The sequence below is a fragment of the Rutidosis leptorrhynchoides genome, chromosome 4, assembly GCF_046630445.1.
Source record: "Rutidosis leptorrhynchoides isolate AG116_Rl617_1_P2 chromosome 4, CSIRO_AGI_Rlap_v1, whole genome shotgun sequence".
Classification (NCBI taxonomy): Eukaryota; Viridiplantae; Streptophyta; class Magnoliopsida; order Asterales; family Asteraceae; genus Rutidosis; species Rutidosis leptorrhynchoides.
Window position 1 is genome coordinate 18,801,099 of NC_092336.1, and position 23,609 is coordinate 18,824,707.

The following is a 23,609-nucleotide window of genomic DNA, read 5'->3' on the forward strand; positions in this document are numbered from 1 at the left end:
TTTTGACAAATACATATGAAATTTTACTTTCACTTTTACAAATCAAATCTTTTATTCAAAGGATATTTTACCTTGAATGGTACGTGTTGTACATAACCCTAGTTTGCTAAGAACTTAATTTCTTTTCTTACATCGTCACCTTAAATGAATTCTATAAAATTTTCGTTGCTTGTCAATATAAAATTTTTCGTTGCTTATTCGTATCCAAGTCATCATGAAGACAGACAACTGTCGAAACTAAGAGATTCATGTGTGTGTATGTGATGAAGGCACTTACTACCACATCATGCAGAGCGTTCGGGCATCCACAAACACTTAAACCATTCAAAATTACTGCGTTACCCCAGGGATCTTATTCTTCACATCTGTCGGAGCGATGCTCTATCTTACATAACTCAAAGTCCTGACCTATTCCAAGGAAATTCTCATCTAGCGATATTAACATCATTAGTATTCCGACTTTAATATTATCCATAACCTGTGTGGCATTCTGCAAAGTCAAGAAGCGATTAACTTCTCATCCTCATGCTCTATCCTTCATACCTCACTTTTTAGCAACGGCTTCGGACGTAAACATTTTTGGGCCAAAGACTTAAGTTCGGATAATCATCAAAACTACATTTAATTCATTAATTTTCATTACCTAGTAACATGTCAACCGATGATTCAAAGATTTTTCACTCGACCTTTTTCAACTCGTAACCTCTGAAATACGAAAAACTATGTTTATCAAAATTTTTACACGTTGATTTACACGTTGCTTATTTGTGCGGTCCTCACGAGATTTATGGACAAATGAAAGTACTAAAAACTTTTCTATCACTTACGCGATTTATAAAATCATATATGTATAAATTTACCCTTACTTATTTTGGGTTAGTACATACTAAGTTATACCTTCAAGATGATTAAAAATCGCTCCTTTATTGAGTTGTTTTATGTCAAATAATTTTGTGCAAATGGTACTCGTTATACATACTTCTAAATTTACCAAGAACTTCGTTCCATTTATGTTGTCGCATCAAACGTTTAAAGGTTTTTCAAAACTTCCTCGGTTGATTTTATTAAAGGTTTCCGTATTAGACTACACCATGTAGGGATCACACTTCTTCTCTCCCTCCGTTAGGGATGAAGCTTACTATTAAAATCCTTGTTAAAAACGCTTGAGCCACTTTGGGTGGCAGATTTATAAAAAAAAATTTGTTAGGAAGTCTTTGTACTCGAAAAATGTTCCTTTTAAGGTTAAACATGGCAAAATCGCGGGCCGATAAATCAGTTTTCTGAGGTACACTCAATGGTCACCCCATTGTAGGAAGGACACTAGGTGGATTTCTATTCTCAATATTTCACGGCTAATCGCAACATCCTCGTAAAAATCATCTCTATGAATTAGTAGGTTGAGGTACAAGGAATCGTTTTGAGATTCTTTTCACTTAGAGTAAACCGTTCTTTATGACCAAGGGTCCACGTATCTTCTTGTCCGCGCATCTCCTTAAGTATAAGGATAAATTCAGAACAAACCGCTCGAAGAGTTCACCCTGGTTCAAAGATCACACCTTTCGTGCGATTCTCTTTCAGAAATGTAAAGTAACATACTTTAGGAATCTATGAATCTTGTTATCCTCTTGGAAGGGACTGCTTAAAACATCTGTAATACGGATATGGTTACTCTACACATTCCTTTCTTCGTTGGTTGCAACTATATGTTGTTCTAGTTAATGTTAACCCTAACTTCAACATGTAACTGAAAGGATAAAGTTACATTATGGAACTGTTCTTTCATTCCATCTAAGGATAAGTTCACCTGCAGTATGGTAAACTGGGTGATATCCTTCATTGTTCGTTCAGACCGTCCTGAAGGCACTATAGATAATTATGGCTTGCATTGCATATAAGTTCGATTATTCACTTTCATCAAAAGTTTCAATTCATATAGTCAAATGAAACGTTCTTAAATATCGAGTTCTTTATGCCTATGGTCTCTTTCTGAAATCAAGGGGTTAGTAAAATCCGTGGCTAACACTATCCAGACATCAAATCGCATGGTTATGATCACCATGTTTTCCATCCTACCTGTCAGCTTTGTATTGTGACATAAGCGCTCAATGTTTTAGATGAGTTTAGTAACATTCATGATGTATTTCATGCATCCAGCATACTAAAGATGCCTGTAAGGCTAAAAACATCATCTTTTCTTTTGTGGATATATTCAGACAACATACTCATGTTATCCAGAAACGAAATCAATTTGTTGATCTCCTAAGAGACTTAATTAATAGCATATACCTATTCTTACTTTTATACGCCAGAGTACCTTTCAAGGTAAATAGCTCACTTTTTAGCCCACGAATCTTTCGGAACTTTGATATGCTACTTCTTATTTAAATACGGTACCATTTTTTTTGTCACTCCTCAAATTTCGGGACGAAATTTCCATTAACAGGTGGGTAATGTAACGACCCGGCTTTTTCGACTTGCTTTTGTGCCTTGTGTTTTTGCGAAACTGCGTATTTGTGCGTACTGTGTTACTTTATACTCTGGAAACTTGATTTACATGGTTTACTTCCATTTATATGTTAAAATGTGCCTTAGAGTACGTAGGATACATAACTTGATCTTTGGAAGCCTTTATAACCGTTAGTGTTATTTGACGTTTCGAATAAACCGCGAACTTGCGCGCACGTTTAACTTTTGTCATAATCGGAATATTATGACTGCGAAATATTAATTATTATTTTATAATAATAATTACCTGGGTTTTTGGATGCTTAATTACGCGTAGTAATTTAATTATGCACAATAGTTAGTCTTGTTGGACTTTCTACCTTGTTGGGCTCAAGCCCACCCTACTCTAGCTAGTGACCCAATTAATTAGCCCTTGTCCATGTCATCAATCCTTGTCAAATTCCTTGCTTATAAATACTAGCCCTTGTCCATGTCATCAATCCTTGTCAAATTCCTTACTTATAAATACTAGCCCTTGTCCATGTCATCAATCCTTGTCAAATTCCTTGCTTATAAATACTAGCCCTTGTCCATGTCATCAGTCCTTGTCAAATTTCTTGCTTATAAATACTAGCCATTTACCTCTCATTCAAATCACTTGCTCATTTGGTTTTCACACACACTTGTTCTTTCTTTCTTCCCTTTCTAGTATTGCTTGTAAGTCTTCTTTTTCTTCTTCTTTTCCTTTCATTTTCGTGGCCATCATCATCATATTATGGAGATCAAAGTTCCTTTTAGCTTTGATCTTGCTTATATCTTGTTGATTCAAGCATGAATCTTTCAAGAACATGGAAGATTCAAGCTTTCTAGCTTTGAATCTTCACCAACTTTGTAGATTCATCTTTCTTTTACTTTAATCTTGTTACTTTGTGATAAAGATTCAAACTTTTGTTTGTTATCTTCATATATCTTAAAGATCCAAGCTTTATGCTTCAAGATCTTCAAGAACACTAAAGGTTCAAGCTTTCTAGCTTTGTGACCTTATAAATTGTGTGAAAGGGATCCAAGCTCTCTAGCTTAGGGTTCCATCACCTCTTTTGACTTGGATCATGTTCATACTTGTTTGATTGATGTAAAGTTTGTAACTTTGTTTGTAAATAGGACTTGTAATTGTGTTAAGACTAAGGATATGATGTAACCTTGGTTCATCATCCATCTAAGACTCTTAAATGAGTTGTGTTACCACTTGGTCTTAACATATTGTGTATTGATGGTAGAATCTTGGTCAAAAGTGATGCTAAACCATCAACGAGTTGTACACTTAAAGCTACAAGCATCAAGGATGAGAACCGTGATGAGCATCAAGCACCAAGAACCTCACCGGAGCACTTGTCCACTGATTTTCATATCTTATCAGACCACCTGGGCTACTGGAAAGTTGATTTTCAGTTAATTCGGTTCGAGTAGATGATTTTCCGTTTAGGCCTCATCTTAATCCGAGTTATGGTTTAGGATTTATGGCCCTCCGAGAGTCACTACACCCTATTAACGTTGTGCTGAAATTTCTGACCTACTCGCACTTAAACCGTCGCCACGGTCAAACGAAGACGAGTTAGGTTCTGAAAATTGGTCAGCGGTTAGGGGACTCACATACGGAGCCATAGCCACTGCCTATGCATCTTTTTGATTTACGTAGAGGTCGCAGCAGCTGACCGAAATCAGCCTATTGTTTCGATCTCTATTCTTGTCGAACTTACTTAGCTTTTATGATGATGAATGATGATGATGATGACACTTAAACTTATTTTATGTACTATTAGAATTTATAAAAACAACCTACTGACCTAGTAACCCTTGATTTAGGTTGACGACCTTTCAGACCGACTTACTACTTGCGTACTTTCATTACCGACTTTACCGCTTTTATCACTGTGAGTTATTGCATTCCCTTTTTACTTTAACTTATTTTGGGAACTGAGAATACATGCAGATTTTATGTTTTACATACTAGGCACGAGTACTTAAACTTATATATGTGTGGGTTATACAACGGCATAAACATTCCCTTTAGCTCGGTAACGTTTAATCATTGGTTTTTGAACCGTGAACGCGAATCTTAGATATGGATCCATAGGGTTTGACATCCCCACTCGGGCTAGTCGCGCTAGCATTTAACGGGTGTTTAATACTTCATGAACATACGCACTCTCCAAGTGTACTTTCAGGGGGTTATAAACGTTAAGTCTAGTTACCGGGTGCCCACGGTTATACATATACTTTATCATACTGATTTGAATTACTGATTTGAAACGCTTGTTTGAAGCACTGAAATCTCGTGGCCTACATTACATTACTGAATACAAACAAACTATAGCTCACCAACATCCGTGTTGACTTTTTAAGCATGTATTTCTCAGGTGTTTAGACGTTGTTGCTTCTGCTGTTAGCCTTGCTGTTCTAGTCTCGGTGTATAGACTTGCTGTTACAGACTTGCTGTGTTAGACTTCCGCTGCATTACTTAGAGATGTCTCAAGCATGAAACTTTTACTTTGCATTCCCAACTTATGTTATTTTCAAAACAATAGCTTTGTAATGACCTTAGTATCATGTACTCATGTTAATGTTTCCTATTCATCTTTTGTAAAACGTTATCTGTTCATGAATGCAAAACTGGTTTTCGAACAGCATATAGTGTTTGACCTTGTAATGATCCTGTTGTTGATGTACCGTACACGATGATTTTGTACGGGGCGTCACATTATTCATAGGAGTGGCAATTTTAGAAAAATCTTTTATGAAACGTCGGTAAAAACCGGCATGCCCTAGAAAACTCCTAACTCCTCTAACATTGGTGGGATGTGGAAGTTTAGCAATTACATCTACTTTAGCTCTATCTACTTCAATTCCTTCCTTTGAAATTTTATGACCAAGAACGATGCCTTCTTTAACCATGAAATGACATTTTTCCCAAGGGTTAAAGCCAAAAATAGGCTACAAACTTACACAAATGTACCGATGTCGCCCACAAACTCATTTCCATCCTACTTTCGCCTACAAACTTTCAAAAAGTGTGCTAATATCAACATTTTGGCGTTTTGACCTGTTTAGCCGGTAATTTTGAGCTGATAATTTTTTTTTTTAAGAGTTAAGATCCAATCCACGAACGACACGTGTCAATTTTGACCTGTTTAGCCGGTAGCAAGTCATTTTTGTTTACATTGGTACACTTTTTGAAAGTTTTTGTTTACATTGGTACACTTTTTGAAAGTTTGTAGGCGACAGTAGGACAGAAATGAGTTTGTGGGCGATATCGGTACATTTGTGTAAGTTTGTAGCCTATTTTTGGCTTTAACCCTTTTCCCAATTAAGAACTAGATTTGATTGTTCGCATCTAATAAGCATTCGTTCAAGATTAACTAGACATGATTCAAATGTATCACCGAAGATTGAAAAGTCATCCATGAAAACTTCCATGCATTCTTCTATCATGTCGTGAAAGATTGCCATCATGCATCTTTGAAAGGTTGCAGGGGCGTTGCAGAGTCCAAATGGCATGCGTTTGTAAGCAAAAGTACCATAAGGGCACGTGAATGTGGTTTTCTCTTGGTCTTCGGGTGCTATTAGAATTTGAAAATATCCGAAAAAACCATCAAGAAAACAATAGTAACTATTTTCGGCTAATCTTTCCAACATTTGATCAATGAAAGGTAAGGGAAAGTGATCTTTTCTGGTGGCGTCATTTAATTTTCTATAATCAATACATACACGCCATCCTGTTACAGTCCTAGTAGGAATAAGCTCATTTTTCTCATTTGTGATGACAGTCATGCCACCCTTTTTAGGTACACATTGAACTGGGCTTACCCATGGACTATCAGAGATTGGATAAATTAAACCTGCATCTAGCAGTTTAATAATTTCTTTTTTAACAACATCTTGCATATTAGGATTTAGTCTTCGTTGACGTTGCACATACGTTTTATGACCTTCTTCCATAAGGATTTTATGTGTGCAATACGAAGGACTTATTCCTTTAATATCATGAATCTTCCATGCAATAGCTGGTTTATGAGCTTTTAGCACAGAAATGAGTTGAGATTTTTCATTTTCAGTAAGAGAAGACGATATTATTACAGGTAATTCAGACTCACCATGTAAATAAGCGTATTCCAAATGGTTTGGAAGTGGCTTTAACTCTAATGTTGGTGGTTCTTCTATCGATGATTTATATCGATATCTGTCTTCTTTTTTTAGCATTTGAATTTCTTCTGTTGTTGGTTCATATCCATTAGCCATAAGTGTAGCTAACATTTCAGTTTCATCAATTGGTTCAGTTCCTTCTCCTAAAGAACATTCTCCTGTTCCTTGTAATTCTGGAAATTCTTCTAACAATTCTGCATGTGATTCTATAGTTTGAATATAATAACATGTATCATCTGCAGATTGCGTTTGTTGCATTGCTCTATCAATTGAAAAGGTAACACTCTCGTCCTCTATACTTAGGGTCAGTTTCTTACCGAACACGTCTATCATTGCTTTAGCCGTGTTTAAGAATGGTCTTCCTAATATGAGAGGAACTTGAGAATCTTCTTCCATATCCAGAATAACAAAATCTACTGGAAATACTAAAGTACCAACTTTAACTAGCATGTTTTCCATTATCCCTCTAGGATATTTTACTGATCGATCGGCTAGTTGTATGCTTATTCGTGTTGGTTTCAATTCTCCAAGGTCTAGTTTAGCGTATAGTGAATACGGCATTAAATTTATACTAGCACCTAAGTCTGCCAATGCTTCTATTGAACTAAGACTACCCAGAAAACATGGAATTGTGAAACTTCCTGGATCAGATACTTTTTCTGGTATCTTATTCAACAACACTGCAGAACAATTAGCATTCATAGTAACAGCCGAGAGTTCTTCCATTTTCTTTCTATTTGTGGTCAGATCTTTTAGGAATTTAGCATATCTAGGCATTCCTGAAATCACATCAACGAAAGGAAGATTGACATTTATTTGTTTAAACATATCCAAGAATTTGGATTGCTCAGCTTCAAGTATCTCTTTTCTCATTTTACTCGGGTAAGGAAGTGGTGGTTGGTATGGTTTAACATAAGGTTTAGCCTTAACTGTGTTATCTTCATTAACCTTTTCAACTACCGGTTCTTTTTCCTTATCTTGCTCAGATTGTGGTTCTTGTAGAGTAGGAATAGCTTCATCAGAAATTACAGGTATTTCAGTTGGTTTAAGTGTAATACCACTTCTTGTGGTAATGGCTTTTGCTGTTTCATTCCGGGGGTTAGCATTTGTATCACTAGGTAGACTTTCCGATTTTCTTTCACCTATTAACCTTGCTAAGTTGCTTGCTTCTTGTTCCAGATTTTGAATAGAAGCTTGTTGATTTCTAAATGCTTGAGCATTTTGTTCATTGGTTTGTTTCTGAGATGTGAAAAATTGAGTTTGAGATTCAACTAGCTTCGTCATCATATCTTCTAAATTCGGTTTTTTTATCATCGGTTTGTGGTGGTTTATTTTGAAAATTAGGTCTTTGCTGATTGTAAGTATTATTGGATATTTGTTGATTACTAGGACCTTGTTGGTTGTTGTATGGAACATTTCAGTTATAGTTCTGGTTTTGATTATAAATCGGTCTTGGCGGTTGATAATTATTCTGATAATTATTTCCAGGCCTTTGATTTATGTATGAAACATTCTCTCTTTGTTCCATTGTTAGCTCAATACTGAGACAATCTTTTGTCAAATGTGGTCCTCCACACTGCTCACAACTAATTCGTATTGAGTAAATATCCTTAGTCATCTTTTCCATTCGTCTCTCGACAGCATCTATCTTTGCTGAAATGGAGTCTAAGTCATGGCTAGAATCGGCTCTAGCTGCTTTAGATGATCTAACGATATCTTTTTCTTGATGCCACTCATGTGAGTGGGAAGCAGTGTTATCAATAATTTTATAAGCGTCAGTTTCTGTTTTCTTCATAATGGAACCACCAGCTGCTATGTCGATGTCTTTCCTTGTAGTGATGTCGCATCCTTGGTAGAATATTTGTACTATTTGACAGGTGTCTAAACCATGTTGCAGACATCCTCTCAATAACTTTCCAAATCTTGTCCAAGCCTCATACAGAGTTTCGTTTGGCTTCTGTGCGAAAGTAACAATTTCTCCTTGAAGTCTCACGACTTTAGATGCCGGAAAGAATTGTTTAAGAAATTTTTCAAGTAAAACATCCCATGTATCAATCGCCCCTTCAGGTAACGATTCCAACCAATCTTTGGCTTCTCCCTTTAAAGTCCAGGGAAATAACATGAGATATATCTGTTCATCATCCACTTCTCTTATTTTAAATAGAGTGCAGATCCTATTAAATGTACGAAGATGTTTGTTTGGATCTTCCTTCGGCGCACCACTAAATTGGCATTGATTAGTTACCATGTGTAGGATTTGTCCTTTGATTTCATAATCTGGCGCATTAATGTCTGGTTGAGTAATTGCGTGACCTTGGCCAGTGCGTTTAGCTCTCATTCGGTCTTCCATACTTAGAGGTTCCAGATTTTCCATGATTGAATTTGTTGAATCTGAATCACTAGAGGATTCTGATTTAATGGTTCGTTCCTCAACAATCTCTGTTTGAATGATTGGTGGTTCCGGAAGAAAGATTAATGGTTCAGGATCTCGGAATCGTCCCTGAATATTCTCCGGATTCTCAATTGTGAGGTCGGGTTCAAAAAATGGATTATCGGAAATTTGAATTGGAGTACTTGGTCGACTGGATGACGATTCTAAAGAAAAATCAACGGCGACAATGTTTGCTAGATGTCTTGATCTGGTTACAGGTGGTGAACGTACAAAAGGTGGTGAACATTTTGCTCGGTGCATTCACTGAATATCCTATTTGTTTTTAAAAAGGAAGAAAAATTATATAAGTTATCAAATTAATAGACTTTTCTGATTTTGCCCACGTTTCGAATAGCCAAAAGATGCAACAGAGGGGCAGGATTCGTTTGGTCTCAATATAATTGAGTAATGTTTGGCTCCAATAACCCGGTCCACGTACAAATTCGACTATTACTACGAACCAGAAAATTTTGATGTCTATCAATTTAACCGCTTAAAATAATTTTTCGTAATTTAAAGAAATTTAGAGAGAAGAAATAGAAAAATTCTATGTCCTAAAACTAGAATGTCGAGAAATAAGAAAGAAAAAGAGCGCGTCGAAAAAGGTGGAAAAATAAATGGTCGAAAAATAATAGGCGTCGAAAAATAAAAATAAGAAAGTAGCGCCTCGATACTTAAAAAGGAACTAAAAATTAAAAATTAAAAGTTGCGTCTCAAAATATTAAAGCTTAAAAGAATACTATATCCCAAAACGGCAATAAGTTAAAAAGGTACTAAAATATAAAAAAAAACGGCGTCACAAAATTTTAAAGCACCTAAATCTTAGTCTAAAGAAAAAGCACTTAAGGGATTTTACGGCAAAGCCTAAAAATATAGAAATAAAAATAACTACGGCAAATACTATATTAAAACTAAAAATGAGCGAAAAATACAAATATTACAAATAAACGATTAAAAAGGTACAAAATATAAAAATTTACTTGAAGTTGTAAAAAGTACAATTTTTATAAAAATATTATTTTTATATTATTTATTTTATAAAACTATTAATTTTATACTTTATTAATAAACTTATAAACTAAAAATACAAATTAAATAATTAAAACTAAACTAAATATTAATATTAAATAAACAACCCTAATTAGGGTTTAGATAATAATAATAATAATATATACTCCGTAATTAATGCAGAATTAGGGTTTGACCAGGCGTGTCAGGGTGTGCTACGCGATCGCTAAGCTTTTTGCCTTGTCTCCTCCGAGATCGCGGAGTGCAATTTTACCAGATTAAAAACTGGGCTAAAATAGTTCGGCCCAATTTAATACTTTATTGAAAACAGTGTTGGGCTTCGACGGGTTTCGGCCCAATTCTCAGTTTTAAGTATTTTTTTTCTTCTGTTTTTGATATTTATATAAAATATTTATATAAAATATTTATATAAATTAAATAAAAACTTAATTTTAAAAAGTAAAATAGAAATAAAATTACTTTATAATTTTATATATTATATATTTTGAACAAACTTTTAGAAATAAATAAAAAAAAATTTCTTCTTTTTATGTTTTTGAATTTTAATATTTAAAAACGTATTTTTACAAAACTAATTAAAACTTAATAAAATTTTTTTTTTTTTATATATATAGCGTTTCGCTTCGGCTGTCCCCGGCAGCGGCGCCAAAAATACTTGGTGTTCTTGCGAGGTGTATATGAAATAGCTTATATTTTACTAGGAAAAACTATTAAATACGATACAATTTTATACAAGATATTTATTTATTTATAGAATGGATATACCTAAACCTTGCTACAACACTTATAGGCAGTGTACCTAATCGTACAGTAGTGTAGTTTTTAGTAAGTCCGGTTCGTTCCACAGGGAATCTTTTAAACAAGCTTAACGCTATATTAGTTTTAATTTATAAAAATACAAATATATATATATATATATATATATATATATATATATATATATATATATATATAAGTAATATTATTATTATAAAAAGGGGGTTTTTACCGTTTAATGACCGGTTTGTCGATTTTAAAACTTTAGTCGCAGTTAAAACCTAATGTAAAATATTAAATAAATAAAAGACTTAATTTAAAGCGTAAAGTAAATAACGATAATGAAATTGCGATAAATAAAAGTGCGATAATTAAAAAGTGCGATAATTAGAAGTGCAATTAAATATGAAATAAAAGGAATTATGCTTATTTAAACTTCCGTAATCATGATGTTTGACGTGTTGATTTTTAGTTTATTCCCATGGGTTAATTGTTCTTTGTCCTGGATTATTTAATATGTCCGTCTGGTTTTTGTCCATAACAGTCAATCAGTCATAAATATAAAGTGCGAGTGTCCTCGTCAAATTATCCTTATATCCGAAGTCAAATATTCCAACTAATTGGGGACTTAAACTGTAACAAGGTCTTAATACTTTGTTATCAATTATGCCAAGTATCCTTGTACATAATTTTACCCCTGTTTTAATAATTCCATAGACTATTAATCCATTCCCGTGTCCGGTTAAATGAATGATTATTCGTACATATAAATATCCCGCCCATCGTGTCCGATCGAGAGTATATGGTTATTTATAGGTACGTCCAATTGTAAATCTTTATATTAAAATTAACAAACTATCATTTAGTTAAACAAATATAAAGCCCATTAATAGCCCATAGTCTAATTTCCACAAGTGTCGTTCTTTTGTCCAAACCCCAATTATGGTACAAAGCCCAATTACCCAATTTTAGTATTTTAGTCCAACATCATGATTACTTCGGTATTAAATAATGAAAGGACCGGTCCTAATCCTCCCGGACGTAGCCTTCAATAGTTGGTCCCATTGCGATGATCGACTCCAAATAATATCTTTAACACGAGCAAATGCACAGCGGAAGACTTATTTCGTACCTGAGAATAACATGCTTTAAAATGTCAACATAAAGTTGGTGAGATATATATAGGTTTGATGCTAGCAGCGTTATAACTATGGACCACAAGATTTCATGTTTATACATAATACACTCCTCGTGTATGAAAAGTCGTTGAGCACTTGGTAACGATACTTAACATTTAAATCACAGCAGCATATTCTTAAATAAACCCTACACCGTACCAAGTGTAGTAACGAAATGAAGTACTGTGCAACCGTTTAAAACTGGTCGTCCAGCCCGGTTGGGGTTGTCAGGCCCGATAGATCTATCAACAGGATTCGCGTTTACGCTCCTCACGTAAATATTAGCTACCAAGTATAAAGAAATATGCCATGGTACAACTCAACGTAGATTTTATTTTTGATCACTTGTGTCCATAACGTAAATCATTTATAAAAACAGCGCATGTATTCTCAGCCCAAAAATATTTAGAGTTTAAAAGGGACTATATACTCACCTAATGTATTTTGTAGTAAAAATACATATGACGTCATTATCAAGTATAGGGTTGGCCTCGAATTCACGAACCTATATCATTTATATATATATTAACACACAAGATGGTAATCGAACAAATTTATATATTATTAAAGATTTAATTGTTATTTTAATTAGGTTTTTCATTAATAACCTTATTAATTATAAATGTATTAATAAAATTATGTTATATGTAGTAAATATAGTGTTATATAACTAATTGTTATTTGATAAGATAATATTGATAATGATCATAAATAAATGTTGTTTTATTTTACAATAATAATAATAAGAATAATAATAATAATAATAATAATAATGGTTATTATGATAATGATATTGGTAATGTAAAAATAATAATATTAATGTCAAAATAATAATAAGATAGTATTTTGATAAAAATGATAAATTTTCTAATTATGATAATATTACTAGTAAAAAAAAAAAATGATACTTTTAATAGAAATAATAATTTTTAATAAAAATGATACTATTAATAATATTAATGATATTATTAATAATAATTTTAATAATACTAATAATAATAATAATAATAATAATAACAATAATAATAATAATAATTAGATAAATAACTACCTTAGGGAAAGTAGCCCTAAAAATAATGCCCAAGTCCGGGTTTGAACCCGTGACATCCCGCTAACTCAACAACCCTTCTAACCGTTTCTCCATTCGTTCTTTTCTGATTTAATCTAATTCTTAATAAGCTCGTATTACTTTATTTCATGTATCCTTATTTTCATTGCTAACTATCTATCATCACTTATCCTGTTATCGTCATCACGTGTATTTATCAATCGTTCCATCCCATCATTCCTCTAGTTTTAACATCTTCACTCATCATCACGTATCATTTTAGTTGTTTTCATTATTGCTACGCTAGCTAAACGGGCAGTCCAGCATGAAATAAGCCTCAGCCCAATCATCACAATAATATATATAGGCCAAATATGATAAAACAAGGCGGCCCAATCAAGAGATACACATTATCTCTCGGCCCAACCAGAATCTGAAGGATTTCGATCCAGCTTTACAAGTATGGAACGTATTAATTAATTATGAGGGATGATAGACTTAGCCGCCAATTATTTTATTCGCAAGTGAGATTGTTTGTCCCAAATGGTCGACCATTAAGTGCTAAGATTGTCCCACATACATACTAATCAACCACTTGCAATTGTTTTTAATCCCCATTAACAGCCTCTAGCAGGAAAAAGAAATATACGTCCAAGATTTTAGGCTTTATTGTGGAGACATAAACAATTTCAACTTTACAGATCATCTTTCCATTATCGTTTCTAATTAGAAGACAGAAATAAAAGAACAACGAATAGCAGCTGCCTTCACTGATATTCATAGAGTTTTTGAGTGGGTTCGTGATGGTTTAAACAGCGAAACATAGCGAGTACAGTCGACCAAAGTGGGTTATAAAGTGAAATAGCAATTGTAGGGTTTAAATTTGGTGACGGTTTTCAACAGAAAGAAAACGCAACAGCGATTAGAAACAGAAATAATAACGCAACATGGTTTCAATGGTGATTGTCTTTGATTCAGAATAGAAACGAACTGTAGCAGTTGCAGGTTTTCAAGGTGGTTAAATGGCGGTGTCTAATGGTTGTTTATGGTGTTCATGGGTGGTTATGGTGATATGTTTCGTTGAAGTGGGTTTGTTCATGGGTGAGGGTGGTTTGCAAGTCGAATAAGTAAATAGAAGAACAAAACAGGAAGTGGTTAATGGTTCAAGGTGATGTGGTGGTTTTAGGCGGCGGTTATGGTGATGGTGTGGAGTGTCACGATAGAAGATCATGGTGGTGAAGTTGTCGTGAGGCTTGGTGGCCGGTTGTAGGGTGGTGGAAACGTGGTGATCATGGTTTGATGACAACTAGTATGGTGGTCGATTGTGAGAGGTGGCGGACTAGGTGGTTTGAAGGTTGTACATGGTGGTTCAAGTGATTGTTTGAGGTGGTCTTCGTGGCCTTTATAATTAAACAGGAGACAGAATTTCGATGGTTGTAATTTACGATTGTTTTCATCAGTGACAGTACAACGATGACAAATGTGATTTACAAATAAAGAAGAGAGATAGGTGATTGTGTGTATGTGTGTGTTCGGTTAAGGTGTGATATGGGTTGATCGAGCTTAGTACATACATATACATATATATAATGAAAGATAGATATTAATATAAATTAGAGGAGATAGGTAGGAAGAATGCAGACAAAAGTTTCCTAATTCCACTTTAACTTCTACTTTATCAATCGCTAATCACGGATGGAATCTAAAAAGTAGACAGAAAGGACGAAGGGAAGAAAATAAAAACTGATTAAGATAGCTAACAAATTCTGTTTCTTGTAAAATTTTATTTGTGATTAATAATTATAACTAATAATATTTAAGTTACATTTAAATTATTATATATATATATATATATATATATATATATATATATATATATATATATATATATATATATATATATATATATATATATATACACACAAACTATGTACAATTAATTGTTCGTGAATCGTCAGGCATGGTCAAAGGGTAACTGATTATCCAATTCTAAATTTCAAACTTTCTAGACTCATCATTACAGATTTTGCTTATCGTGTCGGAAACATATAAAGAATAAGGTTTAAATTTGGTCGGAAATTTCCGGGTCGTTACAGTACCCACCCGTTAAAGGAATTTCGTCCCCGAAATTTGATCGAGATTGTCATAAATAACAATAGGAATGTTTTCATGACAAATATAAGATAATAGTGGAGTTTTATCATTTTTTGAGAGATATAGATAAAACGATTCGATCATGTGAAGCGCACGAGTGAAGCTATCACAAAAGAGTGAGATGAGTAATAATATACTCGTTTTAACCAATGATGTAGTTATGATAAATTTTCGGAATTTGCGGAATTTAAAGAAAAATCTTACGTGATAAGTTTTGGTTCTTCGGCGATCAGAATCTTCTTTGATTTAATGCGGCAATCTGTTTCGATTTCTCTGTCGGATATTTCACTATTAATCCACCCCCTTCATTTCCTTATTTTTCACAACTCACACCTTCTATTCTTTCTTCCTTAATTCATACCTTAAAGCATTCATCAATATGCTCCATCCAGTCCTGATTCTTGATATACTCCTAACTTTCGTATCTATAATTCTTCTTTTTCATCTACCACCAGAAGAATCTATTTACTTTTACTATACCCTTGTGTTTATAGTGTTTCTAGTTCTCCCGTGTCTTTATATTGCTATCTGCATCGATATACACGGTTTGTAATTTCGGGGTTATTATCAAGCTTAATATTCTTCATTACTTTTCGGAGCTTCATGCTTTCTTTTTCTTTTCCCGACTTCGAGTCAAGCGTGTAATGATTCGGAATTCGTAGGTATGAAATTTGGAATGAACATAGCTAATGCTCTCAGAAAGAAAATGGTAATGGCACGATTTTGATTTGTCAAATTACCAGTATATTCGAATAGATAGAACTATCAAGATGATATGTTCCTAATATGTTTGGAGATTGAATAGAATGTAAGAGCCGTGTAACATGGCACATGATGATGGTACTGTGAATCATCATGTTTCATTAGAAACTCAACATGACTTACTGTAATATAATGAAGTTGATCAAGTTTCATTATATTATACTAATTCATGTATCAGTTCCCAACACTACTTCAAAACATTCATATTTTAAACTCGGAGGTTTCAGAATTTAGAAACTAACACAGTCTCTTTTATATTGTAACGCAGATGTTACAGAGAGATAAATGATCGCAGAGAGGAATAGTTGTGAAAATATCTCTAGAAATATGGAGAATATGTATAACGGAAGATATGAAGATATCTTATATATCTTAAAATAAGATGATGATGAAGAATATCATCTGGAAAGGTTTAGAATAAGAAGTAGGGTTCTTACTAACGGTTTCAGCAGGCACTAATCGTTTGGATTCTTTGAAGTCAAACTTATTCTTTATGATTTGTCCACAGCCTCTTTCATACTTTGCTCAATTCGTTTTCCAGTTCCCATCCTTCTCTTTTTCTGAGCTTTACCAACATACTGTACTTTATCGTCAAACTTTTGACTGTTAAGGTCGTTTACGGTTTTTGCTGCTTCATCAGCATTTCCAGAACTACTTCACAGTTCAGGATGTTTTTCAGAAACTTCACATTCAAAGTATAAAATTCTTAGGAATAGATGCTATAGGTATAACTGGAGAAGTTCTTCGAGATTTTCGAAATACTAATTGCGGATTTCGCCAAAGAGATATCGAGTTGCTGGTACGTCTGCTGATGATGTTGTGTAATATAAAAGATTTTCTGGTAATGATGGCAAAAGGACAAGGTATAAATATCGAGGTTATATTAGGAGTAGTCTCACTGAAAAGTCGAAGTGGAGCTGTGACAAAATTAGCTTCTTGAAAAGGAATCGTATGGTTGTTTTTGCTAATGAATGATAAGGAATTCAATATGGATAGGTTTTAACTATAACTTCGGTTTCGAAAGTTTTTCAGGTGCATAACTGTATGCATGAATCTTCTTCCATAGACGAGGTGCGGCTGGTTCAACTTCTCGATTGAGGTGTTTTCAAGAATCATGAAAGATTTGAACGCGAATTGTAATTGTCGAGGTACAAATGAGGTTTATGATAGAATCAAGTGGCAAACTTGAAGAATTGTTTAGTTTCATATGTTATAATCAACATTTTAATTCATTTTAATTGTCCAAAGTTAGCATTCCAATAGTCCGATTGTCCAATGGTCCAATAATTTCATATATAAATTAAATATATAATATTCGAATTAATTAATACGTATCGTTACCCGTGTACCGGTCTCAGTGTCGATCACAACTCAAAGTATATATATATTTTGAAATCAACCTCAACCCTGTATAGCTAACTATAGAGTGTCTATGGTCGTTCCGAAATATATATATAGATGGGTCGATATGATAAGTCGAAACCTTGTATACGTGTCCCGTTATTTAAAATGCGTAAAATAAATATATATCATGACCCATTATACAACGTGTTGTCTCAGAATTAATCCGACGTATTGTTGTACATGTGTCCCGACTAAAGTGCGTAAAAGTAAATAACAGAAATTAAATGACGATAAATAAAATTGCGAGAATGTAAATTGCGATAATGTAAATTGCGATAAATTAAATGTTAATCAGTTAGCTGGGAACAGTTAGCCGGAACAGTTAGTGTGGATTCCTATCACAATTTCAATTAATTAATTCGTTTGTTTCTAACACTTTTTATTTTCGTCCAATATTTCCTTCATTATGCCACTTGTTGGATTCTGATAGGTCAAAATCCAAATATGAAATTTGAATAGAAATGGTTATTCTGTGGTGAGCGGATACGTAGAATGGTGATTATACTCGATGTGTAATTTGTGACGTTGAGATTTACGACGTGGTTGTGGTTTGAGGGTGATAAGGATACCATTGACGTTGATGATGGTGATATGGATTATGCTGCTGGTGCTGTTGCTGGTGTTTGTAACCTCCGCACCAGATTCTCCAAAACCATTACTCGAGCACGTATTTCGTTAACTTCTTATATTATGTCGGGATGATTAACGATTGAAACGAGCGGATGAGTAAGATTCGAAATATGGGATAGTATGTAATCGTGATGAGATACTCAGAAAAAGGGGAGAGAAAATGGTTTCTCGAACAAGTTCGCCGATAAGCGCTTTAGGTTGAAAAGGGCAATTTGGTGGATGGAAGAGATCTTCGATATGAAATGATTTTTCGAATGTCGGATGATATTCTAGCTATATAGAATATCTATGTATAATACTAAAGATTTCGTAAACTACAGAGGAATTTACAGCATATGTCAGACAAATCTACAGATGCACTAGGATATGAATTTTGTCTATACACTATCGATGCACTAAATGCAATAAGACGTGTCTAGACTTAAGAATGATAAGCAGGCAATTCTTTAAGGATAATAAGCAGATGGTTTCCGACTAGAATGATAAGCAAAACTTTTGACAGGCAGACACGGTCAAAGTCCAGACTCACTAATGTATCCTAACAACTATTAGTCAGACACACTAATGTAAGACCTGGTTCACTAAGACCAACGCTCTGATACCAACTGAAAGGACCGATCCTAATCCTCCCGGACGTAGCCTTCAACAGTTGGTCCCATTGCGATGATCGACTCCAAATAATATCTTTAACACGAGCAAATGCACAGCGGAAGACTTATTTCGTACCTGAGAATAACATGCTTTAAAATGTCAACATAAAGTTGGTGAGATATATATAGGTTTGATGCTAGCAGCGTTATAACTATGGACCACAAGATTTAATGTTTATACATAATACACTCCTCGTGTATGAAAAGTCGTTGAGCACTTGGTAACCATACTTAACATTTAAATCACAGCAGCATATTCTTAAATAAACCCTACACCGTACCAAGTGTAGTAACGAAACGAAGTACTGTGCAACCGTTTAAAACTGGTCGTCCAGCCCGGTTGGGGTTGTCAGGCCCGATAGATCTATCAACAGGATTCGCGTTTACGCTCCTCACGTAAATATTAGCTACCAAGTATAAAGAAATATGCCATGGTACAACTCAACGTAGATTTTATTTTTGATCACTTGTGTCCATAACGTAAATCATTTATAAAAACAGCGCATGTATTCTCAGCCCAAAAATATTTAGAGTTTAAAAGGGACTATATACTCACCTAATGTATTTTGTAGTAAAAATACATATGACGTCATTATCAAGTATAGGGTTGGCCTCGAATTCACGAACCTATATCATTTATATATATATTAACACACAAGATGGTAATCGAACAAATTTATATATTATTAAAGATTTAATTGTTATTTTAATTAGGTTTTTCATTAATAACCTTATTAATTATAAAAGTATTAATAAAATTATGTTATATGTAGTAAATATAGTGTTATATAACTAATTGTTATTTGATAAGATAATATTGATAATGATCATAAATAAAAGTTGTTTTATTTTACAATAATAATAATAAGAATAATAATAATAATAATAATAATGGTTATTATGATAATGATATTGGTAATGTAAAAATAATAATATTAATGTCAAAATAATAATAAGATAGTATTTTGATAAAAATGATAAATTTTCTAATTATGATAATATTACTAGTAAAAAAAAATGATACTTTTAATAGAAATAATAATTTTTAATAAAAATGATACTATTAATAATATTAATGATATTATTAATAATAATTTTAATAATACTAATAATAATAATAATAATAACAATAATAATAATAATAATTAGATAAATAACTACCTTAGGGAAAGTAGCCCTAAAAATAATGCCCAAGTCCGGGTTTGAACCCGTGACATCCCGCTAACTCAACAACCCTTCTAACCGTTTCTCCATTCGTTCTTTTCTGATTTAATCTAATTCTTAATAAGCTCGTATTACTTTATTTCATGTATCCTTATTTTCATTGCTAACTATCTATCATCACTTATCCTGTTATCATCATCACGTGTATTTATCAATCGTTCCATCCCATCATTCCTCTAGTTTTAACATCTTCACTCATCATCACGTATCATTTTAGTTGTTTTCATTATTGCTACGCTAGCTAAACGGGCAGTCCAGCATGAAATAAGCCTCAGCCCAATCATCACAATAATATATATAGGCCAAATATGATAAAACAAGGCGGCCCAATCAAGAGATACACATTATCTCTCGGCCCAACCAGAATCTGAAGGATTTCGATCCAGCTTTACAAGTATGGAACGTATTAATTAATTATGAGGGATGATAGACTTAGCCGCCAATTATTTTATTCGCAAGTGAGATTGTTTGTCCCAAATGGTCGACCATTAAGTGCTAAGATTGTCCCACATACATACTAATCAACCACTTGCAATTGTTTTTAATCCCCATTAACAGCCTCTAGCAGGAAAAAGAAATATACGTCCAAGATTTTAGGCTTTATTGTGGAGACATAAACAATTTTGACTTTACAGATCATCTTTCCATTATCGTTTCTAATTAGAAGACAGAAATAAAAGAACAACGAATAGCAGCTGCCTTCACTGATATTCATAGAGTTTTTGAGTGGTTTCGTGATGGTTTAAACAGCGAAACATAGCGAGTACAGTCGACCAAAGTGGGTTATAAAGTGAAATAGCAATTGTAGGGTTTAAATTTGGTGACGGTTTTCAACAGAAAGAAAACGCAACAGCGATTAGAAACAGAAATAATAACGCAACATGGTTTCAATGGTGATTGTCTTTGATTCAGAATAGAAACGAACTGTAGCAGTTGCAGGTTTTCAAGGTGGTTAAATGGCGGTGTCTAATGGTTGTTTATGGTGTTCATGGGTGGTTATGGTGATATGTTTCGTTGAAGTGGGTTTGTTCATGGGTGAGGGTGGTTTGCAAGTCGAATAAGTAAATAGAAGAACGAAACAGGAAGTGGTTAATGGTTCAAGGTGATGTGGTGGTTTTAGGCGGCGGTTATGGTGATGGTGTGGAGGGTCACGATAGAAGATCATGGTGGTGAAGTTGTCGTGAGGCTTGGTGGCCGGTTGTAGGGTGGTGGAAACGTGGTGATCATGGTTTGATGACAACTAGTATGGTGGTCGATTGTGAGAGGTGGCGGACTAGGTGGTTTGAAGGTTGTACATGGTGGTTCAAGTGATTGTTTGAGGTGGTCTTCGTGGCCTTTATAATTAAACAGGAGACAAAATTTCGATGGTTGTAATTTACGATTGTTTTCATCAGTGACAGTACAACGATGACAAACGTGATTTACAGATAAAGAAGAGAGATAGGTGATTGTGTGTATGTGTGTGTTCGGTTAAGGTGTGATATGGGTTGATCGAGCTTAGTACATACATATACATATATATAATGAAAGATAGATATTAATATAAATTAGAGGAGATAGGTAGGAAGAATGCAGACAAAAGTTTCCTAATTCCACTTTAACTTCTACTTTATCAATCGCTAATCACGGATGGAATCTAAAAAGTAGACAGAAAGGACGAAGGGAAGAAAATAAAAACTGATTAAGATAGCTAACAAATTCTGTTTCTTGTAAAATTTTATTTGTGATTAATAATTATAACTAATAATATTTAAGTTACATTTAAATTATTATATATATATATATATATATATATATATATATATATATATATATATATATATATATATATATATATATACACACAAACTATGTACAATTAATTGTTCGTGAATCGTCAGGCATGGTCAAAGGGTAACTGATTATCCAATTCTAAATTTCAAACTTTCTAGACTCATCATTACAGATCTTGCTTATCGTGTCGGAAACATATAAAGAATAAGGTTTAAATTTGGTCGGAAATTTCCGGGTCGTTACAAATAAGCAGAATAATAACTTAGCTACGAGACATTAAATTAAAAAGGTTGAACATAACTTACAATGATTAAAAATAGCGTAGCGTTACAGGGACAGAATTTCGACTTACACCCTTACAATATTTGCTAACATACCCTTATTATTAGGATTAAAATTAAAATTAAAATTATAATATATATATATATATATATATATATATATATATATATATATATATATATCTTTACGTATGATGAAAAGAAAAAGAAGTGTGAAATATTGATCGAATGCGTTGCCTTTTATAGGCCCCATTTCAGTTTTGGTGTGCTCCGCGATCTCGAAGGGTTTCTCCTTCAGAGCTCCGCGATCGCGGAGTAGTGGATTACAGCTCATCCAAGTTTGGCTCCTAGCTTGCCGACGGATTTTTTAATAAATAAATATAATATATATATAATTTTAAGAATTATTTATATATTATATTATATTTAGATGCATAGTTGACTTGTAATTTTCGCTCCGTTGCGTCGTGCGTTGAAAGTTGACTTTAGTCCCGGTTCCGGATTTTCGAACGTCCTTGCGTACAATTTAATATCTTGTAGTTTGCGTTTTGTAACTTGTACTTTTGTCATTTCTAGACGTTTCTTATCAATAATTGGAACCACTTTGATTGTACTTTGTACTTTTGAGCTTTTTGGTCGTTTGCGTCTTCAATTCGTCGAATCTGTCTTTTGTCTTCACCTTTTATTATTTAAACGAATATCACTTGTAAATAGAACAATTGCAACTAAAAGCTTGTCTTTCTTTAGGGATAATGCTATGAAATATATGTTTGTTTTTAGCATTATCACATACATTCGGAAAGTAAAATTTATAGGGCTAGATTCAGCACTACAATTACTCAAAACTTGAGTTCTCTCTAACCACTCATCACGACCTGGTTCATCCACATGGTCACAATCAAAGTACACACGATTGCAAGGATAAGTTACGTTTTCTTCCTTTCCACATTCTTCTTTCCAACATGAGTATTGCCTCTCAATAGCCAGTAGATACCATGTAGCTCCAATAACCTGCACTAACATCATATAAATGAATTTATATTAAAACAAAAGGTACACATCCCAGTCTACCATAGGTGGCAACTTCGACCCATCTACTTGTGAACCGATTATTCGAGCTATGTTCTACCCCTAACAGGTCCAATGTGTACTAAATAGAAAATCAATTAAACAATCCAAAGTCACTTTTAAAATGCATACATAAAGCCAGTGCCCTCTCATTAATTTGCTAAATAGCCGTTATAAACGTTAAATTTTTCAAAAGACAAAACTAATATTATTGAAAAATTATCAACAGAAAAACAATTCTTGTGCAATACAAATTATCTGATAAATGAATTTTCTTGATTTGTTCGGTGAAAAGAATATAAGTGGACCGATTATTATATAGTATTTTCAAATTTGAGCTCTTTTAATATTTTGTGCCATGATTCGGCTGCACACTTCGCACATTCCCGACAAGCACACATCATACTAAATTACGTTATGTTAAGATTCTAGGAATCTAAACACTTATGACGTCCAGATGGACCGATATTTGTACAAATTAGGGCTGGTTTTGTTAATTTGTACACACTTAACCTTCTTACTATGAAAAGGGCACCTAACACCAAGGTTTAAAAAAACGGAAACGTGCCTCAAGGC

At 33.6% G+C, this 23,609-nt stretch overlaps 1 protein-coding gene across 1 annotated transcript in view; it reads right to left on the reverse strand.

Annotated features, from left to right (window-relative positions):
• Positions 1-22,994, reverse strand: part of LOC139840453 (probable cyclic nucleotide-gated ion channel 16) — a gene marked incomplete at its 5' end in the record, with an annotated part of 72,597 nt that extends 49,603 nt beyond the window's left edge. The window contains 1 exon segment of the mRNA XM_071830719.1: positions 22,759-22,994. Coding sequence (XP_071686820.1) covers positions 22,759-22,994 — 236 coding nt within the window.
• Positions 22,995-23,609: the final 615 nt, after the last annotated feature.